Raw genomic sequence first — 22,124 nt, 5'->3', positions numbered from 1 at the left:
CGATATCATTATGTAAAATGAGCAAATTCGAATGAACTTAATCGATTCAACCACCAAACTTCCGAAATATGCCGATTTGAAGGGCAGTGGCCCGACAGCTCGGATTAAGTCGTTTTCATGTATTCGGCCACAAATCAACAACCTACAGGCTTCCTCAGATGGCTTTAAAATACGTACAGCATAGGACACACCCGCTTGTTAGACCGTCATTTCGGATGAGAAAACCTGAACTCAAACACGAGAAGCTTCTCTGCGGTGACACCGATCATGAAGAAACGACAAAAGTTCATCGACCCACTTATTTGTTGCTTCTATAACAATTCATGATTACGAAGAATAAATATTTGTCTGTAAATAAACGTGGTAAATGTTAAAGAGAAATAAAGAATCTCTTCTTTAATTAAAAAGGAAATCTACAGTCGTCTCTGGAATTTCGTTTCAACAGTTACCTTGTTTTTTCCTATGAAACTGGAACAACTGAAATGAAATGAGAATTCAGATTATAGGCACAAAAAAAAGCACAAAGCACAAAAAATCTACAATATTCATTAAGAAAAGTTAATTTTTATTAACACAATGTGTATTATGTATTAGGTTAACTTTTCAAAGAAAATAAGACACATAAAAAAGAAATAAACATTGGATATGATTATTTTCTGCCATCTCCTATCACATTGCTTAAGACAGGTACTGTAAAGTCAGGAGGGAGAAGAATTTTTTACTCTGCTGTCATTCCTCATGAAGTGGACTCACTCACAGCTGTCCAATGAGCTGATGATAGTCACATTGCGGAGGTGCATGTTGTGAAGCCTGGAGAAGTTTCTTATTGGCATCGAGGGATATCAGGACCTTTAAGAAATATACATGAAAGTAAACACCAACTTCAAATGAGTCGAAGTGTTAACATGTGCACAGAGGTATGACTGACTGAGGCGGGATATTTCACTAACCCATGAAAAGATGTGTGATCAACTATGATTGGTGAACAAAGTTAAGAAATTACTCAAGGCAACCGTGGTGATAATAATTCAGAGGTATGCCCTGAAGGGATTAAAGGAAAAAGTGTGAATTTTCCTTCATAAAGAAACTGAATACACTCTAATAGGTAATGTGTTGTACGTTTTGTAATTAAAACTTGACAATTACAAAAATGCACCCCTAATCAAATTCTGAAAATGGAAACAGACTCATTGTAATGTCAACATCTACCCTCTTGTAACCTGTTCATTTCATTACCTGACGTATTGCGTCCTGCTCGCTGTACAGGCACAGGGTTGCTATGGCAGCTTGTCTCACTGCGTTATGGGAATCGGTACATGCGGCTCTCAGAAGTAGGCTGGACACGTCCTCCTCCAACAACAAGGATACAGCGCCATCAACATTTACCAGGTTTCCCAGGGCTGCACAACAGTAACGACGTGTGAGGGCATCGGGGTCAGTGATCAGAGACGCCAGAGCGGCCGCCGTCCTCGTGGCTTCCTCTATCCACCTGCTGCACTCCTCTTCGTCCACTCCCCGCTCTATGACAGTAGCTAAATTTCCGGCTGTATCACTCTGTGAACACTTGAGTTTGTTTTGTTCCTTTTCTTTGCCCCACCCTGTGGTATCACTGCCCTTTCTATTGGACCTGCACATTTTAAACTCTGCCCCTGCTGCAATGTGTCCCAACCAGTTCCCAACTGCCCTGCAAGCCATTCGCCGGACAGGCGGGCAGGAGTCATGAAGACAGCCTATCATGCTTTTGAAAATATCAGGTTGCAGGACAGGAGGCCTGAATGGATTCAGGTTTCCCAAAAGTCTGCATGAAGCAGCCCTGATCTGGTCATGAGAGTGAGCCAGCGCCTGGTGCAGCACTGAGGCTTCCAGGTGAAGCTGGAGGCAGGCGGGCCAGGCTGAACAACGGGCTACTTGGGACAAGAGAGTTAGGAGCTCTGCAGCAGAGTCCCACAGCATGTCCAGCTGCAGCAAGTCAAGGAGCAGGGAGCTGGCGGTTCTGGTAAGCGGCGTCTGGTGTCTGGAGGTGCCGAGCTGGCTGTCCCTGGGTGGCGCGAAAAAAAACCCACAAGCAGCTTTTCTGAGGCGGGAAATGGAGCGTTCGAGGTCACACAGGAGCAAACGGCTCAGCAGGGAGAGAGGCAGCTCCAGCAGCGGAGGAGGAAGAGTTCGAATTACCTGCCAAAGCGTGAAAAACAAAACCATCCAGACAACTCGTCACAGATCAAACAGCAGACAACAAACAACACGATGCTCTCCCACAAGTACAGAGGCATTAAGATGTACAGTGGTGTGTGCCTGATGTTAGCCTGTTGCAAGAGTTATCCTGTGTTGCATCAGAGAATTAAGTTTGTCAGGGAGGTCTTTATTGGAACATGGGAAGGCCCTAACCTGCAGGAGGCTTGTGACAATACCACAACTGTCATACAACTGGAGAATCGTGGACATGGTGTGTGAAGGCAGGTCCAGGGCAAATGGAAAGCACAGCAAGTGGCAGCTCAACACAGACAAGGCGTCGTGACTCAGATCCACCTCAAGTCTCCCAGGACTGCCTTCAGCAAACAAATGAAGACTGTAGGGTATACAAGGGTTTATTGTTAGCTCCAGGGGTAGTAGCTGTGCTGCTCTAACATTTGTATTACACTTGAAACAGTAGGTTAATTAAGACACCAACCAGTCAGTGCCCAGCAGCCGGCCAAGAGTGTATACACATTTTGATTCACTCGCAGAAAACAGAGGAATGCATGAGTATGGATCCTTAGTGAAGTCATACAGCGCAGCAGACAGAAAGGAATACAGCCCTGATGTGAAAAGAAAATGAAAAAATATGGAAATTTTTAACATCTGAAAGCGTTTTCAAATAGGCTGGGTTTCACAGGATGCATATATTTACCATTTGCCGAGCAGAAGTCTGTGTCTGCTGTCGTCTTTGCTAGTGAAGTACCAATTTTCTTCCATAAATCCAGAAACATAACTGGATCTAAACATGAAGATCCAGAACCATTTTGATGCTGTTGAGAGAAAACAACAGCAGAAGCACAGAGGAAAAAGATTGAAGGTCTGTGTCTGGGATTCATCCAGTCAATTTTTTTTTAGCGCATTGCAGGTACTGTCTGACCTCATACAGTGTGTGGAGGAGTAAAGACAGGAGGCCATCACAGAGTCCCCAGCCAGAGGGAAGGGAAAGTTGGGGCTGACAGGGCAGAGAATGTTGTCACTTTAGACTTGCATCAAAAACTGTCAAAGTATTGCCAAATACATGAATTACTTGTCACAGATTCAGTACCTCCAAAAGCAGGTTTTTCAGCAAGGAGGTTAGAGTGTTCATATCAACTTTGACATCGACACTGTGTTGTGTTAACAGAGACAAAACAGTGGCAGCCAAAGGCTAAAAAAAAAGAGAAGCAGAATCAGCTCTGTCAGACAAGTGACCAACTCAGCATGTAACTGAAAACAACTGCCAGAATCACTAAACATGTGGAGCATGGTAACATGGTCGACAGTTACAGTTAATTAACTTCACTAGGTACTTACTGCCAAAGGAATGAGGTCTGGTCGACTTAGAATTGTGATGAAGGGCTTTGTGAACTCTTCCAGTCTACGGTAGGAGAACAGATGATGAGCTACATTTAATGAATGACTGTGATGTATGCTAGTCAATTGCCTATACATACAGTATTAAACAAATAAACAGAAACAGTGAAGAGAAAAAACAAGCAAAACAAACCTATGTTCTTCTTCCACCCAGTCACAATGTTTATCCCAGTAGATCAAGAGCACTGCAATAATTTCTCTAAGTGCTGGAACACTCCACGGTTGCTGAGCAGGAAAGAAACGTATAAAAAAAACCCTCAGGAATATTATTGCCTGGTGACTCACTGACAATGCATTACTGAATATGTCTCCATTACAAAACAATAACCTTGATGAAATTTGAGTTCTCTACAGTATCGTGGACCAGGTCAAAAAGGACGTGGGGTAGTCCAAGTTCACGGCTGATGTGGTATGACTTCTCGGGTTCAGAGGTCAGAATCAGGTTGCATAAGACCTTCAGCGGCAGGTGAATCTGGCATGTTTCTTTAACAATGCCAACTGTTAGCTGTCCAAAACAACAAAAAAAAGAGACTAAATACAACATTCTTCCTGAGAAAGTGTCAGTTTATACACAGTTGAAAATTGTAACTGTTACCTGAGCTTTAAAAGCGAGAATCTTAGATCTAAGTTGAGGTATAATGGCACTGTAGTCAAATAGTTCTTTCAGCTGCTTGCTTGGATCTGATTCTTGGACCAGTTTCTCCCAATAAGCTTCACTGTCAACATTCTGAAAGAACAAGAAATGGTTAATACCAGAAACTGGTTGCTATCTTAAAATGAAATATGTCTTTATTATCAGGGCACATTTGCTACTGCGAGAAAATATACTCTGTGTTATAGAACAACATTTTCTAAATGGACAATGTCTTTTTATCACTAGAAACAAAACAACCAGCACTGACCTGCCTGTGCAGTGTGGTCTGTCTGTCCTCACTGCCTGTCCGCACCAGTCGAGGGCCGACCTCTACAGAGGGGAATTCCTGTTCGTAGTCTCTGCTGATCTGACCCCTGCAGATAAAATGCCCATAACCATGAGCACACAGCTCAGTCTGTTTTGGTTGTATACTATATCTTTATTTCAAATTTCCATAAACACCTGTGTTTTGATCTTGTGCAGGCTTGAGTCTTTGGGTTGAGGTTTTGATTTGAAGCTGCCGTGGTCGAGTAGCTTGAAGTAACAGAGCCATCACTGGAGTGGGGCTTGGCTCTGGGGGGTGTTGCTGCCGTTGCAGAGTTGGCCCTTTCATTTCCAACTCCATCCTTTTTTTTCTGTTAATGAAGACAGAACAGCTTAAAGCTCATGCATGAATTTCCATAGGACTAACTCAAGAAAGAAAAATCAATTTGGTGACTCACTTTTACACTGTCACTACCAACTGGTTTTCCCCTGCTACGGTTGTCCCTCTGTTCCCTGGCCTTTCGCAGTAACCTGCTCTCTCCAGAAGTCGGAACTGTCTTCGCTGCCGCTTGCTGAAGTTTCAGCGCCAGCATGTCTGGGCTGGGTGGGACTGTCAGGGGGCTGAAAACATCTGTGTCTGACAGTACTGTGCCAGCACATCAATACAGGGTCAAAACAGACATCAGAATAATCCAAAGACAAGCATGCATCATGAATATTTACACATTTTTCATTACAATGAAGAGTCTTATGCATCACCTAGAACATCATCAGCAACAAAAGGGTGGTGCAGGAGGTCTGGCCACGACAACCGCTTCTGAGGGTCTTTGGTCAACAAACCTTTCAGGAAACTCTGCAAGTGAGATAAGTCAAATAAGCACGGTGGTTAAGGCAATGTATCCTGTTTGTCATACAGCAAAAAACCTGATGCCTTGTTTCCACTGACCCCTTTGGCAGGCCCATAGCTATCACTGAGAATACCAGGGACATGTCCTTAGTATATTTGACTAAATGGATTTGAGGCCCCTAAAGTGCAGTTTATCATCAGCAGCTGATGACTTCTATAAAGTTGTAAGTGTGATGATTTTAGTAGAGCTCTGGCTCTACTTAAAGGCAGATTATGAGGAATGATATGGCTTTAGGTTTTCACTGTTTAATTGGTTTGCCTTCTATGAAATCATGCACCTATACAGTGCATATGTTGGCTTTCATCCAAACATGGTACAGCACAACTAGACAGTAGCTGTACTGTACCGTGCAGGTGTCGCTCATAGTGCCTGGCCATTTCACTTGCTCTCTCACAATGAGCTGCACAAGGTGGAAGATGGAGTTAGTGTAGAACGGAGGTGCCCCCGTGTGGAGCTCATAAAGGATGCAGCCTAAAGACCACAGATCAGCAGTGTGATCGTAAGGCTTTTCCTCTACCAGCTCGGGAGACATGTACAGTGGCGTTCCCTTGATAGAAGTCAGCACCAAGGTGGAGACGCTCATGGCCCTGGCAAACCTACAGGAAGATTGCATCACATGTAGTTCATCATTGAGGAAATGATTTATTACATCTGCTTTTTCTTCAAAATTATTAACATACCTACCCAAAGTCACACAGTTTCACCACCCCACTTTTCCCCAAGAGTATATTTTGTGGTTTCATGTCACGATGAAGAATGCGATGGGAGTGTAAATAATACAGAGCTGAGACCAGCTGGCAGGCAATCTCACGGACCTTGGAAAAAGGGAGGAATGAGCAAGAGATGACCATGTGAAATCATGATAAGCCTAATGTTTGGCATAGCTCAGCACTGACAGTAAATACCTGGCTTTCTGGTAGGTTCCCATCATCCTCAAGAATCTGGAACAATTGACCCTCTGCATACTCAGTTACAACCACAACCTGTTACCAACACATAAGGGATTACGGTCATGGGATTATGAAATCAGATGTATAGATTTAGTGATAGTAATTTTTGTGAACTAAGATGCACTGTGTGTTTTAAACAGGACTATTCCAGTGAACGTACCTCAGTTTCAGTCTCAAAGCTGTCAAAGAGTTGGACAATGTTTGGATGTTGAAGACCCCTCATAATCTCAATCTCCCTCTTGAGACTCCGTAGCTCCTTTTCAGAACGACCCACCTTTGGCATGAACTTCAGAGCCACCACCTAACAGAAACAGACGGTGAAACGGTGTGGCTAAAAAAAACCAGCCAAACAGTTACCAGACTGTGCTCCTACAAAGCCTACTCACCTGACCGGTAAATCTTTTCCTCCCCTTGTAAACTCGACCAAACGAGCCCTCTCCCACCAGCTCCAAGACGTGATACAAATTCATGTCGACGGAAGGAAGCTAACGTTACTGACTGAACTTCATAACTGTTAGCATCGCTAAGTTATCTGTTGGGGCAGTAGGCAGGCGATGGCTTGTTCACGCGAGATACCTGTATACTTGGATTTAAAACTTATAGCTTTATAACATAAAAGTTGTGGCTAGTAGTCTACTGTTTGCGGTAGTGTTAACTGAAAGCTGTGCACTACTTTTTGGATATGGTAACAATAAAGATGATAATAACCGCTAGAGAACAAGTCTACCTGCCGTTTCACAAAAGTAGCAAAAGACAATTCAAAGTTTGACTTGCCACACATATATGGTCAGTATTTGTATGTGTGGCCTTTTAATCACTTATTGTACAGCGAATTTATCATTTTAATAATTTGTTTAAATTGAAAAACAAAAGTCAAAGCTGGCTTTTCTGTGGACAGCATGTACACAGGGGTCCTTAGCCTAGCAACAGCTGTTGCGTTCCTGGCAACTGAAAACAAAGCAGGCGGCTGGCTGGAGGAGAATGGTGTCGTCTGAAGAGCCGTGAGCGCCACACCCTGCGTGATCCGCAAAATACAACTACTACACACAGTACAGTGAAGAAGTTTCAGGCAGCATCACAAAGAAACTGCGTCCGATCCCAAATTCATTCTGCAGCATGACAACGACCCCAAAAATGAAGCCAGAGTCAAAGAAGTATTTTTTTCAACGGGGTTCTACAACAGATGGTGTGGCCCACACAGAGGTCTGATACTTAGATTTCACCTGTCTGCATCACCATCTGTCTCCTCACCAGTGGTGGAGGAAGGAGACTATTATTGAGATCCTTTCCTTAAGTAAAAGTATGAATAGCTACCACAGTCTAAATTTACTCTGTCCTGCATTCAATGATTAAACATCAGCAAAATTTACATAAAAATCCCCTTCATGCATGATTAAAAATATATAAAATATTCTGCTGTCAAAAATCATGATTGGAGGTACACACCTCAAACTTAGATTTTGGAATTTTTAAAGAGATTAAAAGTAGTCACAGTGGTCAAGGATTAAAATGCAAAAAAATCTAAAGGTTTATTTCCATTGTGGCCCTTCACATGGAACAAAGAGCATGACATACCTACAATACATACCAACAATAACAAACATTAATAAGAATGGCAAAGATGCGTGGCCTACACATTCTGACTTCAGGCCAGAAATGAACGAGAAATTTTCTTTTCGAGGCCACTTTGAACATATGCTCACTGTTTTTAAAAGATGATTTTATAAGTAAAAGATGACTGAATAAAGTCGACCCACTTCCCCACTGTTAGCTAATTTAATTCTAACTAATCCGACTCAGCATGTGTGAAGGGATAAAGTTTTACAGTGACCCTTACTGGTCCATTTTGTGCCTTCTCAAATATATTTTTATGAAGCTGCGATAGTCATTCATGCCAAGAGGTGGCAGCATAATCACAGTAACAATCACCAAAACACAGTTTTGAGTGTGAGTGGAGAGGGACTTAGAGCATCAAAAGATAAAGTGCTAATCATGGAGAATGAATGAGTGTTATACAATATAATAATATATATTGCAATGACTATCACAAATGAAACAGGTAAGCAACGTGTTTTACTGGTGTAGTTGGTCAGCTAGAGATAATTGAACTACTTTATATACAGCTGGCAGTTTAGTTTATAATTAACAAAGATAGATAGATAGATAGATAGATAGATAGATAGATAGATAGATAGATAGATAGATAGATAGATAGATAGATAGATGTTGAAGAATCCCAGTTATTTTATTTTGTTGTCCACCAGGTGTCATACAAGGTTTTTGCAGAGAGATAAATCTGACCATGACATCACAGCTGATAATAACAGTAGTCTAATGTCCCTCTGTGGCAACATTATGGTGATTTGTGCCATGTTCACCCTATTTTAATAACTGTAATATTCCTACCATTCACTGATGTTCCATTTAAGATGCAATGTTTGGAAGTTATTGTGGCATCCCTCTTAGTTGTGTATTAAAGTTAGAGCTGGAGGACATATTTCTCCTGCTCTTTATGTGATAAAAGAATTAATTTTGTTAGTTTTATCCTCACGACTTAACGGGGTTGTGTAGATTAAGTGGAGTCAGACAGAGTCTCAGCGCACAAAGCTCTGGAAGTGGGAGATCAACTTAATTCATCACAGTGTGTTGGGGACATGATGATAGGGCCTGTGCTGAGTTTCAAGTGGCCGCAGGAAAATCTTCAGCTGAGACATGCATCCAATGAGCGCGTCCAAAGACTGCCCCCCTCCCAAAAGGGAGATAGAGTTTCCATATTTTTACACATGACGAAAATGCATTAAGTCCACAAAAGGCAGCAGTCGACTCAGCACACACAGGTGGAGGATGGGAATGGGTCATGACCAGGAGGAGTTTGCTCTGAGTGGACTTGCACGACCTGCATTGTTGTAGAATCCTTCGCGCTGGATTATGCTCTTCATCCTGATCCGTGGCCGTCACCGCTTCCACTGAGCTTGCACATTCAGTATCACTTTGTTTCCTCTGCTGGTCATTGCATTCTTTACTGAATGCAAGCATCGTCATGTTTATCAGAACAACTTCTCTCCTCTACTTTGTGGTTTCATTCTTAAAACTTGTCCATTGCATGGAAAGTGAACTCTGCTTCCCAGTTAGATTGGATAACCATGACAGGAAGGATTTTGACAACGACGTGGATATCCTCAGTGGGAAATGTCTCATAAAAATACGAGCCTTCCAGCAGGAATTAGTGATCGATTTACATCAGGACTCTAATTTCATCGCTCCTTCCATTTCTAACCAAGACGCGGTCTGGCTCTCCAGCTCCGATGTCACCACTGACCTGAGCCGGTGTTTTTACTCCGGATATGTGAACGCTGACCGCTATTCTTATGCTGCTCTGAGCCTCTGTAAGGGTTTACACGGTGCGTTTGGCTTCCAAGGATGGGAATATTTCATCAGCCCGGTGCAAAATGACACCAGCAGCACAGAAAGCGCGCACATCATACGGCGCAGACCCAGCAACGACCTGAAGCTCAATTCAACCTCTAGGTGCGCAGTGGACAGCGACATAAGTCTCCAGGTTGCGCAATCGTTGGAGAAATACAAGCGACTGCAAGATTACAGCAATGTGACCGAAACGATGCTGAGGAGGATGGGGAGAGCCAAGAGGTTCGCTTCGGTCCCCAGGTACGTGGAGACGCTCGTGGTGGCGGACGAGTCCATGGCGCAGTTCCACGGAGATGACCTAAAACACTACCTCTTGACGCTGATGTCGGTGGCGGCGAGGCTCTACAGGCACCCCAGTATTCTGAACTCCATCAGCATTGTGGTTGTGAAGATCGTGATTATATCCGAGGAGGACAAAGGACCGAAGGTGTCCGGGAACGCAGCCATGACCCTGCGAAACTTTTGCACTTGGCAAAAGAAGATGAACAAAAACAGCGACAAGCATCTAGATTACTGGGACACCGCGATCCTTTTCACTAGACAGGTAAACATTTCTTATTTTAAATTCACATTACAGTGTCTAAAGTAATAGAAGGGGGGAACGTGCTATTTTACTGAGCGCAGTTACGCACAGAAATTGTATTTCTGCAAATACACACATCTTAAGATGTCACATACGAAAAAACAATGGGATGATGATGATGATGATTACATTTGATAAGACAGGACACTGATAAATACTGTAAACTTAACATGACAGGCTTCCCCTCCACCACTCCTGCTGTGTCAGTTAATTGGTTGGCTCTCAAAACGCACTCTCCACTCTCCAACTCTGGGAGCAGCCACTCAGCGAATATCCAGCCCACTAATAGCATCACAGCTTTGACACTGAGGCTGGGTCACAGAGGAAATTACTTGAGCTGAGTACAGCAACAGTCTTGATTGCTCTTCATGGATCCTCAGAGGGTTCGTTTTATAGACTTGGAACCCACCTCTGAGTTCTCTCTGCACTCCCAAATATTTGGCAGATGACACCGGGTCAGAGATGAAATCATCGCTCACATTCATTGGTCAGTGTGTAACCCACTGATCTGTGATGAACTGTCTGCCTTGTGGAGTTTGGCCAGTTTGATTTCATTTTGGCATCAAAGATATGGAATAAACTGAGGATGGGAATGTTTAGATATTGTTCAGTCTGCAGTCAAAGGGTCAACTGCAGATGTAATTACAGTTTAAAAACTGAATTAAAGAATTAGATGGAACATAATGAGGTGCTGAATTATCTTTGGCCGTTGTCACTGACATGATATGACACACGATAGTATAAGATCTGTTATACCTGTAGCTTATAATGGCTGTCAGTGATCTCTGGGATTCACTAGTCGGAAGTGTCTTGTTTCTCTCAGCCGTTCCCATTCTTCCTCCAGCTGCAGGCTTTCCAGCCCTACCCACCGCCTCGCCTGCTCCTCATTAAACAGGCCCCTGAAGGGAGAAATGGAGGGAGCAAAGGGGGGTGGGGGTGATGTGGTGTTGGGGGATCCTATGTTGATGTCAGAGATGTCCCATCCCTCCATGTTTTAATACCCCACCTGCTCACCCCCTAAGTCTGAAACAAGTTGCTCCGGAGGGCTAAGCTCTGCACAGCTGCAGTCGGCCTGCACACTCGCATCTTTACAACACATCCCTCACTCTGTCACACACTTCCTCTCTCATTCATTCTTTCTGCTGTAATGCTCATATGTACGTACAGTGCGCTCTTCCTGTTTAGGCCATGATACAAAATCTTGGGCGTTACCAGGTTGTGGGATCATTAGCTCCACATGCAGACTTGATGTTATAAAGTCTGTGGCCAGTTTAGGTGACCACATTTAACTTTACTGGACCTGCCTACAGACAGTGAATCATGCTGTTGTAATTTGCTATATAAAAGCAGAACGACAGGCGTCGTTGGAGGCAGTCAGTGTTTGAGTCAGCATTAAATTACACTAAATGAGTGATCCAAGCTGCTTTGATCAGAGGTTTGACAAACTGTAACAGTTTTTCTGAAGCAGCTGCATTCTTGTCGGTGGTCCTAACCCCTATGTGTGAAAAACAGATTCCTTCTGATGGAATTTCTTGCATAAACTGTGCAAGAAAAACAGAGCAGCCATAGATGGGTAAATGTTGTGATTGTGTAAGTGCACAGAGCAGCATTTAGAGTTTACAACAAACAAGAAATGTAAATATTTAAAGTGTGTTTTGTAGTGCTTCAACATCCTATTTACTACCATCCATCAAACCATATGGTTGTAGCAATAATAGCATACACCTGTAATGACATTTCACTTTAACTTTACATTACAAGGACATTTCAGCTTAATTTATGGATGAATATAATAGTGAATGTATCTGACAAGATTGTTTTGGGCTAACTAACATCACGTGGGTCCTAACACCTCATGTTCCACTATACACGCAGACAAATTTACTGGTCCCAGACCCAAAGAGAATATTTTACAGTTCAGCCTCAGGTATCAAACAAGGCTTCTGCACACATGTTCACTGATAATTAAATCTGCTAAAATTCTGTTGATTCATGACTTAGCGGCTTAAAAATTGGCCAGCCCAGACAGCGGTATTGTTTTGGTTTACCATAGCCTTCAAAAAGCATTTAAGGCACGTCCATTGTCTGCTGTTTACCAGCCCACAGTGTAATTGGTAGGTTTTATGAAGACCAACTCGACGTTGTCCAGAGGCAACTGCGGTCGTCTTTAAACTCAAAGCCAGGATGATTGTTGTGTTAAGAATGTTGCAAGATAACTAATTTCACAAAGTTGCCCAGAAAGTTCATTGTATGTAAACAGCCAGTTTCCGAAAGATTAAAACCAACCATAAATCTGTCAAATTCATATTTCCCCAGAGAGAGTGGGGTGGTATGAATGTTTGTCTATGCTTTTATGATAGATAACGGGTTGAGAAAGACAAGAGTACACCCAATATGTCCGGATGTCATAAACCCTGTAAGTGATATTGCTGAATCAGACCTATTTTTCCACTCCTCATAGTCTTTAGTTTAAAAAGCACTAATAGAACCTCTGATACTTTTGTATATGGCATCCAAATCACAAAATGAAATAGCCCAGACAGTAGTTAAAAACTTGGAAACCTTTACACAAAATAAAATGGAAATATTTCTTCGCTGAGATAACTTATTGTTTTTAAATTGCAGAAACACAAAAAATGCAAAGATAGATGACAGATGTGGGAAGTAGGTCATAGCAAAGAACAAACTCATTGACACTGCTGTTTCTTCTCCTCTGTTCATCTTGCAGGATTTTTTTGGGGTTTTTTTTGCTCATAAATGGCCCGAACGTTCAGATGCCGTCTGCACACATGAGAACATCTGGACTAGATTTGCACTGGCCAACAATTGTGGTTTTGTGGTTTATTCTAGGAAAGATTTGTCATAGCACTCGAGGTCTTCACTTGGCATCGTGTTTTATGTGTATGTTCAGTGCAGCAGAGGATTGCAGGCTGTGTGACTGTAAGCCAGCGCTGTGCTTTATCTATAATAGCTGACCGCCACTGGTTTTTCTGTGTTTTGGGGTATGCACAGGCAGTACTGTTTAGGGAGCAGGCAGATGGGCGGTTCTCTGTGGCGGTTGCTGCTGAAGTTGTCCTGTGATTAGGAGGTTCAGCTCCAAATGGATACTCACTAAGATTGGGTTTTAAATACCTTGTGGTGGAGAAATAGGTCATTTGGAAACTCTGCTCTGGCATGGAAATGTTATGGTTGGGGACAGTTACATTACCTCATAGAAGAAGGTGTGCTCTAAACACTGTTGCCCACTAAGGACACTTAAAGACTGGGTGATGGAAAGCCTTGCTTAACACTAACGAATCTTTTCCCAATCTCTAGAAAACAAATGTAAGGGTAATGACAACGAGACAACTAAAAGGCCAGGAGAACATTCTGGTTATTTCACATGGGAGATTTCTGTTTTTCTTTTCTTTTTTCTCGCTGTGCTTCTCATTAGTTTAAAGTGGCAGTGGCTCAGTTGGAAAAAGGTGATGTCACATATTTCTAAGCACCAGTGAATTAAAATTGGATGACAGTTGTTGGGTTGTTTGCTCATGTTATTTGTTAATCAAATCGGATCAAACCACACCCGCATGTTCCTGATGGGGCAGAGGAGTTTTTGAGTGTTAATGTTATCAAAAAGTTGTTGTTTTTTCTTACTTGGATTTTGGCAGTTTTAGTCATGATTATTTAAGATTCAGATAAATAATTTGGATTGGTTGTTCGGGACTGTGAGGGATAATTCCAGGTTATTACAACTTATTTTTGTAATTTTGGTCATCATGTCTATTGGTATTAATAAAATTTTACTCACCTAGTTAATTGCTGAGGTCTGGGAACAAGGTGACGTCACTAGAAAGAAGTCAGACAGTGGCAATAAACAGTCTCACCATCAGACAGCTTCCAAACAAACTCCCACGTTAGACAGATGTTTTTGGGAGAGAAAACAAAAGCCAATGGTAAAATTATTACCCAAACTGTCCATTGTACTTCCTGTAGTTGTGTGCGCACAGTTTGCCAGTGCAGTGAGAGAGTATTATGGACTTTTCTGCAGTGCACCAATTTAATTCCAGATAAATTGGTTTAAATAATCCAGAAAAAAACTGTTGTTGATCACCTGAAAGATCAAGTTCCTTTGGACCAATGGACCCAGTCACCTGGGTGGGGGTGTCTGATGTTGAAAGATCCAAAACACCCAATGACCCCAGGTTACATCACTGATGATGTGTCCCAGATGTTATGTTACAACCAGATTACAGTGCTACCATAACAGATGGTGAAGACCAAGGCTACAAAAAGTTTCAAATTGTCAAAGTGCCATGTCCTGCTGGATTTTTCTTTAGCTCTGACCAGCTCAGATATATTCATGTAAATTCTATTTACTGTCCAGGACCTGTGTGGAGCCTCCACCTGTGACACTCTTGGCATGGCGGACGTTGGCACTATGTGTGACCCCAAGAGGAGCTGCTCTGTGATTGAAGATGATGGCCTGCCCTCTGCCTTCACCACCGCCCACGAGCTTGGTGAGCCCCGCCAACGCCACTCATCATTAAATACGCATTAGCACTGCAGTGTTTCGGATAGTGTGAATGCATGTGTGCAATAGCAGATGAATGCATCTGCGTGCACATGAAAGACGTCTCACATCTCACTCCCTGTCTGCAGGACACGTGTTCAACATGCCACACGACAATGTGAAGGCCTGTGAGGACGTGTTTGGGAAACTGCAGGACAACCACATGATGTCTCCAACGCTGATTCAGATCAACCGCACCAGCCCCTGGTCCCCCTGCAGTGCTGCCATCATCACTGAATTTCTGGACAGTGGGCACGGTGAGGTTCTGTCACCCCTGACCCCCTGTATTTGAGTGCAAACAGCCCCATAGCGTGTTTGAGGAGGTGTGAAGCTAAAGTCAAGACAGACACATTTAACAGACAGTGAAGGATCTTGAGGCCTTATTGGCTGTAGTAAACATGTAGCTAGGTGCTGATCACATTAAGAGAGCACATCCTCATAATTAGACTCTTATCTGTTCGTGGTTCTGTTTATCACTGCATCAAGATATAGCCATATGACATACTGCTGTTGAAGAGGAACTGACTTTTATTTTGACATTTCCCAGGTTTAACCCCATTTTTCTGGGTTAACAGCCTCCTCATTTCCAACTACAATAATTTGAGGTGAATGCAAGTGAAAGCATGATTGAATTTCAGCATCCATCCACACTTCAAATGTGACATCTGCCTAACCTATAGTACCATGCTTATAGAAACGACTAGCAAGAGCCAAAAAGAAATTCATTTGGTAGCAGATCGTTTGCCAAGCAGGCCAGACCACAAGACTTGGCCTCGAAGCAATGCTAAACTTTTATTTTAAAACTGCCCCCACATCTGTCCCAAATTAGAGGGCTTGTTCTGGGGAGAGTCACCATAGCGGTTTGGACAGCGAGGTGTATCTGCCTAGTGTTTCCCATGCAGGTTTACTCCAAATAGACAAACTTTTTCTTTTCTTTTTTTTTTCTTTGCTCCTTTCTGTGTCCATTTCGAGATGGAACAAAAGAACACAAACTTGTCCAGAGCGAGACACCGTGTCATGGCTTGGTCTCTACTGGCCGTCTGTCATAAATCTAGACTTCAAAAAACAGTGTGGAGGAAAAAAACACGTTGCCACATGTTTGAGACAGTTTTCATGCAGTGCTGCGCCCAGAATTATTTGTAACCTGTTCATTCATCCATTCACGCACACAATACCAGCTATTGTTTTCCATGATTGCTCTTTGGAGAGAGAGTAGGAAGGAAGAGGAGAGGCTCTGCTTATTCAGTGTAGAGTGACTTGTTTATATAGCATTGCACTATCAGTTAATCAGTGCTTTTTCTTTTGCCAAATTTGCGGTGAAATGGGAGGAAACAAATTTGCCACCACTTACAGCTCATTCGCTCACTGCCTTATCATCTGTTGTGAATTCACCACATAATAAACAGTTCAAAGTAAGTTAACACAGTTTTTCCACTGCACAAATTACTTCCTTTGAATGTGTAAATTTCCCATAAGGGTGAGAAGTTGTGTGCATTTCGGAGGGATAAAAACCTCCTCCAGGAAACCTTCTCATCCACAGACGTTGATTTTGTCATGTTTCCAAGCACCTGCTTGTCAAACATTTCCCATTATCAGCCTCTTCCTGGAAAGGTTTCTGTGTGCCATTTATTGTAAATGGGAGTCCACGCCTTTGACCTTTGTGCTGCATGCTATCTGCATGGCATTTTGGTGAGGAGTTTAAAGCTAAGATTTCAAGCTCAAATCTAAAAGTTTATTCTAATACAACTTTATCCCTACAAGTCATGCAACAAGGGTGGGATCAAACATGAGAGGATGAGCTTGTGGGTTTTGGGGGAGAGTTTGAGGATGGGTTTGGGGGGGTGGGGGGTGGGGGTGGGGGGGCTGTGTGTGGGTCGCTCATGCGTGTTTTATGTGTATGTGTCTGTGTGTGGCATGTGGCATACACTGCATGCACTGCATCAAGCTAAACTTTCACTTCAAAGAGCCCAAATCACATGGGCAAGAGTCGATTACTGGCCCCAACCCACAATCCCACACACCCACAACACACACACACACAAGCATTCATGAAATAGACAGTGGAAAGACAGAAGCATAAGTATAGAATGCATTGTTTTTCATGATTTTTATAATAGTATTTTAGTGAAATGTTGGAACTTACATATTTAATGAGTGGGCGTAAGTCCTTGCAGCTGTTAAAGAAGAGCAATAAAACCAGAGATGACAGCTGGTATAGCTTCAGTGTGTTGCTGACTGAGTCTCCCTTTTCTAGGGGAATGTTTGCTCGACCAGCCTCAGAAACCGTTGGCACTCCCCGACTTGCAGCCGGGAGCATCCTACATCCTGGACCGTCAGTGTGAGCTTGCGTTCGGAGAGGGCTCCAAGCCTTGCCCCTTCATGCAACCACCATGCGGCCGCCTGTGGTGCACGGGGAAATCCAACGGCCATTTGGTGTGCATGACTCGGCACTTCCCCTGGGCAGATGGCACCCACTGTGGGGACGGGCAGGTGTGCGACCGAGGCGTGTGCTCTGACAAACAGGTCCAAAATGTGAAGGTAAGGCTCACACATGGACTCAGCTCTTGATATCAACATATACCTAGACTGGGGTGTGATCAGGGAAGTATTTGTTGTTATACCTTCTATTTGTGTATTTCCAGGTGGATGGACGCTGGGGTAAGTGGGGCACGTTCGGTTCCTGCTCGCGCACCTGTGGAGGCGGCGTCCAACTGTCTAAAAGGGAGTGTAACAACCCCGTTCCGTCAAATGGGGGTAAATACTGCCAAGGGGTTCGGGTCAAATACCGCTCCTGCAACCTGAACCACTGCCCTGACACAGGTACGAGTTGCTCAAAACAGTCAAGTATGTCCAATGACATTTTTTCCCCTCGAGCATTTGCACCTCTCACCTTCTGTACCATCCCTCCCTCCTCTCTGTGCAGGTAAGACTTATCGTGAGGAGCAGTGTGAGACCAGTGGCCGCAACTTCAACAGCAACCGCATTGCTCCCTCTGTGGTGTGGGTACCAAAGTACTCTGGAGTGTCCCCAGATGACAGGTGTAAACTCATCTGCAGGGCTAACGGCACTGGTTACTTCTACGTCCTGGCACCTAAGGTACACCTCAAGTGTGTTCTCTGCTTTGCTGAAAAAATTTAAAGTTAATTGGATTGGTCATTGGACAAAAGTCTGACTAAAGTAAGGTTAGATTTTAACATACAATTCCATGTGTGAGAACGCAAATATATGTCAGCCAGCTGCCTCTGGTTGAAGAGTGAAGGAAGGAATGAAGGAGAGAAGGAGGACAGTTTAGCTCTTTTCTGATAGCAGGGTGTGGAGTGAGCTTTACCAGCAGTTAGGCAGAGTTCACACTTCACTCCATCATACTGGCTGAGGAGGAGTAGATAAGGGCACTCAGGGGACACGTAGCTCTGAATCACAGAGCAGCTGGATGTTTTTACCACAGTCATGACTTTGAACTAAAATTGAGTTTACAGAACTTTCTGTTTAAGTGCTTTTTGTCTACAGTTTAATTTGGTTTGATACATCTTAAGTTAAAAACAAAATTACTGAGTCAGGGAGATCACAACCACATTAATTGACTTTATCAGTCACATTCTCAGACATAAAGGCTGTGAGGCTGATCTGGTTAACAGCTCCACTTCAGAGGCTGTTCTATACAGCGCATAGCATATCTCACATCGTCCTGGTACCTCTGTGCTCACTTTGTATTATTTATGCAATTAGTACTTCATTAATCAATGTATTAGTAAAGATAGCGAAAGAATGACAGGGACCAAACTGTCAAAGAACGCATTATGAAATTAGAACAGCTATACAATAGGAAATGGCTGCAGTTAATTTTTATGTGCAATCAAAAGAATTCCCACTTAAGTCTGCAGTGCATGCTTCCTGTGACTTAAGATTTTTGCTTTCTTTACTGTACGGTAAAGCTAACTATAAAGTGTGTTTGTGCGCTCCAGGTTGTTGATGGGACTCCATGCTCCCCGGACTCCACAGGGGTGTGTGTCCAAGGAAAGTGCATCAAGGCTGGCTGTGATGGAAAAATTGGCTCCAACAAAAAGTTTGATAAGTGTGGAATCTGCGGAGGTGATAACAAGGGCTGTAAGAAGGTGTCAGGACTCTTCACAAAGCCTGCGTGAGTAAAACCTACAATATGACGGGATAGCCTTTAGAGAATACTACTTACGTCATTCTTTTTTCCTCCTTACATCAACCTGATAGCATTATCACCTTCACCCCTCTATTATAAGCTCTTATCGACTGTAATGTGTTTTGACACACAGGCACGGCTACAACTTCGTGGTCATGTTGCCAGTGGGTGCAGCCAACGTAGACATCCGTCAGCGAGGCTACAAGGGAATGATGAGTGATGACAACTATTTGGCAGTGAAGAACAGTGATGGTTATTACCTGCTCAATGGGAACTACATTGTATCTGCCGGGGAGAGGGACATCATTGTGAAGAGCAGCCTGCTGCGGTACAGCGGCACAGCTGGCCTCTCCGAGACCCTGCAGGCCGTGAAGCCCTTGGGAGAAGCTCTTACTGTGGAGGTGCTATGCGCAGGCAAGATGACGCCTCCTAGAATCCGCTACTCCTTCTACCTCGTCCGTCAGACCAAGGAGGACAAGACTCTGAAGAAGGACGGGCGCATAAACTCCCATAACAGTGTCCTGGCTGAAGATAGTGTCAAGGAGAGGGGAGGAGACACTCTGAAGAAGTCTTACAAGGAGGATCCTGCTCTTGGGAAATGGATATCCACAAACTGGGACCAGTGCTCAGTGACCTGCGGCAGCGGTATCCAGAGGAGGATGGTGCAGTGCCTGAGACCGGACGGGAAGCCGGGGTTGGACTGCGATTCTTCACAAAGACCCCCAGCCATCAGGGTTTGTGGAGACCCATGTCCTGAGTGGCATATTGGGCAGTGGTCACCTTGCTCCAGAACCTGTGGGAAGGGCTTCAAGAGACGACCACTGCACTGCAAAACCCAACCTGGGCATCTGCTTCCAAGGGAACACTGCACTGGCTTGCGCAAACCACAGGAGCTGGACTTCTGTAACCTAAGGCCTTGCTAGTGACTAAAACCAATTAAGTACAAATGTTGGTCTGAATCGAATCCACCTGCGAGTATTACACACGCAGTGTCTGTCAGGTGCATATTTTTCCACCTGCCTCATGGGACGGTTAGAGCATGACAGACACTTGCTTGGATGAACAATGAGAATATTGGAAGGAGAGTGAAAGCCACAGGATGAATGCTGGATGAATTCTTTTTTCACTGCCATCTCTCTGACATCAAAAGACATTACCCAGGTCTAAAACTCTGATGGTAAAATAACATAATAAAAGGTTGAATAAGATTTAGTAGAATCCCTTGTACTGTCAGCAGATACAGAATGCCCATTTGCAAATAATCAATCAATTTTTTTCCATATGAGTCTGGATCCCATTTTATGTCAAAATGTTTTAACAGTGCAGGTTTCAAAGTTTTAGTTGGATCTTGCAAATAGATCAGTGAAGCCTGCTGGTTGTCCAAAAAATGATTCTATTCATTTTTCAAAAAGAAAATGTATCGAGACTGACATGTGTAACTTTCTACCAAGTGGACTAAAATGCTATGCCCATGTGCTGCACAACACTTTATACAGAGAAGGACATTTCACACTTCACTTGCCATCATTCACATGCTTTTTTTCAGGGACATTTTTAAAGCTTGGAATTGATTCAGAAATGAAACAGATTTACAGACGTATGCTAGTTTCAACATATTTGGTATACTGTTGCTGCATCACGTATCCAATCCAAATATATATTTTGAAGCTGTTGGATAATAGCTGTAGCAAGTTGATGGAACAAATGATAGATTCATATAGCAGCAACCACTGTACCATTTTTAACATATTTTACTTCTAGAACTTTCACAGAAACAAACAATGACAGTGGAGCCAGCGTTTCTCCTCCGCACAGTGCTCCCCTTCAAAACTAGGAAGAAATCTCCTGCCTTGCAGATGTTGATTATGTGCAGACCTCACTCAGCACCAGTCATGGAAATAGTTTAAACTAGAATCTAAGGTCACACTGGTGGCTTTCATGACAGATCAAACTAAACCATGCAGGAAACAATGACCAGCGGTTTGCTCCCAGTCAGCTGGTGTGGCTGCAAGCTCAGTAATTTCATCAGGAATCGCACTGCTCATTTGAGATATGGACTTAGGCTGATATCTCACTCATACACACACTCACTTGCATGCACACACACACATGTATTGTGTTCAGTTCCTGCCTTCTGTGTTCAACATGCCTGATTGCTTCCTTCATTTGACCACAACAATTGTCTCCTCAGTTCCTAGCGTTCAGCCAGTTGTGAAGCCTGTTAAGTCATGCCTGTCTGGCACAGTTACCATAGATAATTTATTATCAATGAAACGATAAAGCAGAGAGGGGAAGAAAAACTGGCAAGCCCTCTGCTATACTGTACAGAATATGTGTTTTCCTGGATCTCCTTGTTCATGGCCCCACAGCCTGAGCCAAGATGTTCTCTCTACACACTTGATGAAATCCTGTAATCCATTATATTTTTGTTTTGTTTCTTAAGGGGCCACATTGTCCAGTCCAACATCCAACTACAGGATGGATCCTGCACTGGTTGGATTACTATTTTTATTTTTTATTTTTTATTAGCTTTTGCACTTTGTACAGCAAAAGAAACCAATGACCTACATGGGCTGTACTGTATACTATGTATACATTTATTCAGCTCTGTGCAAAAAATAATGTAAATACTTTTTTAATCTTTTTTTTTTTTTTTTTTACACAGGCATTTGTAATTGTCTTTGACTTCAGAATATTTATTCCAAAAATAAAGCCATTAATGAACAGTTATAACTGACACTGTTTTTCTTTCAGTTCTGAAATTATTTAATTTCGGCCTTGCGGCCTGGTCACGCCACTGTGTTACTATTCTGTTAGTGACCAATCTAAGCTAATGAGCTAACAAGCTTGCAGAGTTATCATTAGTGAGCGTGTTATCTTGGAGAGCTTTATTTTCACTCTTTAACAACTTTACATTGAATTAAATGGCTTACAATTGTGCTAGCCCGGCCATCCTAGTGTATTAGCTCACCAGCTACAGTAATGCACTAGCTCAGTCAGTAATCACCATGACACCAAGCTTTCAGAGTCAAATCTTTCTAAAAGATGTCGATTAATTTTGCTGTA

The 22,124-nt window shown here is 43.1% G+C and overlaps 2 protein-coding genes across 2 annotated transcripts; one reads left to right on the top strand and one right to left on the bottom strand.

The window, feature by feature from the left end:
- Positions 1 to 544: 544 nt before the first annotated feature.
- Positions 545 to 7,255, bottom strand: stk36 (serine/threonine kinase 36 (fused homolog, Drosophila)). The gene is made up of 20 exons (XM_018692323.2): positions 6,731 to 7,255; positions 6,505 to 6,645; positions 6,300 to 6,377; positions 6,079 to 6,209; positions 5,741 to 5,990; positions 5,246 to 5,339; positions 4,945 to 5,132; positions 4,685 to 4,857; positions 4,491 to 4,596; positions 4,184 to 4,315; positions 3,917 to 4,093; positions 3,722 to 3,813; positions 3,529 to 3,592; positions 3,281 to 3,382; positions 3,113 to 3,187; positions 2,888 to 3,005; positions 2,669 to 2,795; positions 2,386 to 2,566; positions 1,237 to 2,172; positions 545 to 849 (listed from the first exon to the last, which is right to left on the bottom strand). Exons 1-20 carry the CDS (start codon positions 6,812 to 6,814, stop codon positions 754 to 756), a joined length of 3,345 nt encoding a protein of 1,114 aa, XP_018547839.1. The 5' UTR covers positions 6,815 to 7,255; the 3' UTR covers positions 545 to 753.
- Positions 7,256 to 7,284: 29 nt separating this feature from the next.
- Positions 7,285 to 21,791, top strand: adamts15a (ADAM metallopeptidase with thrombospondin type 1 motif, 15a). Its single transcript, XM_018692324.2, has 8 exons — positions 7,285 to 10,314; positions 14,720 to 14,852; positions 14,995 to 15,162; positions 17,160 to 17,443; positions 17,548 to 17,725; positions 17,829 to 18,001; positions 18,868 to 19,043; positions 19,192 to 21,791. The coding sequence occupies exons 1-8, from the start codon at positions 9,385 to 9,387 to the stop codon at positions 19,979 to 19,981; spliced, it is 2,832 nt and encodes a 943-aa protein (XP_018547840.1). The 5' UTR covers positions 7,285 to 9,384; the 3' UTR covers positions 19,982 to 21,791.
- The last annotated feature ends 333 nt before the right edge of the window (positions 21,792 to 22,124 follow it).

Source organism: Lates calcarifer, linkage group LG20 (assembly GCF_001640805.2).
Source record: "Lates calcarifer isolate ASB-BC8 linkage group LG20, TLL_Latcal_v3, whole genome shotgun sequence".
In the NCBI taxonomy this organism is placed as follows: Eukaryota; Metazoa; Chordata; class Actinopteri; family Centropomidae; genus Lates; species Lates calcarifer.
The sequence above is the reverse complement of the archived record's forward strand: the minus strand, read 5'-3'. Positions and strand labels throughout refer to the sequence as shown.

Coding starts and splice junctions, on each gene's coding strand:
- adamts15a (XM_018692324.2), top strand. CDS start 9,385: ATGTTTATCAGAACAACTTCTCTCCTCTACTTTGTGGTTTCATTCTTA. Junction 14,853..14,994: donor CACCACCGCCCACGAGCTTG/GTGAGCCCCGCC, acceptor CCCTGTCTGCAG/GACACGTGTTCAACATGCCA. Junction 17,444..17,547: donor AACAGGTCCAAAATGTGAAG/GTAAGGCTCACA, acceptor GTGTATTTCCAG/GTGGATGGACGCTGGGGTAA.
- stk36 (XM_018692323.2), bottom strand. CDS start 6,814: ATGAATTTGTATCACGTCTTGGAGCTGGTGGGAGAGGGCTCGTTTGGT. Junction 5,133..5,245: donor TGTTGCTGATGATGTTCTAG/GTGATGCATAAG, acceptor GTGCTGGCACAG/TACTGTCAGACACAGATGTT. Junction 4,094..4,183: donor TTCTCGCTTTTAAAGCTCAG/GTAACAGTTACA, acceptor TGTTTTGGACAG/CTAACAGTTGGCATTGTTAA.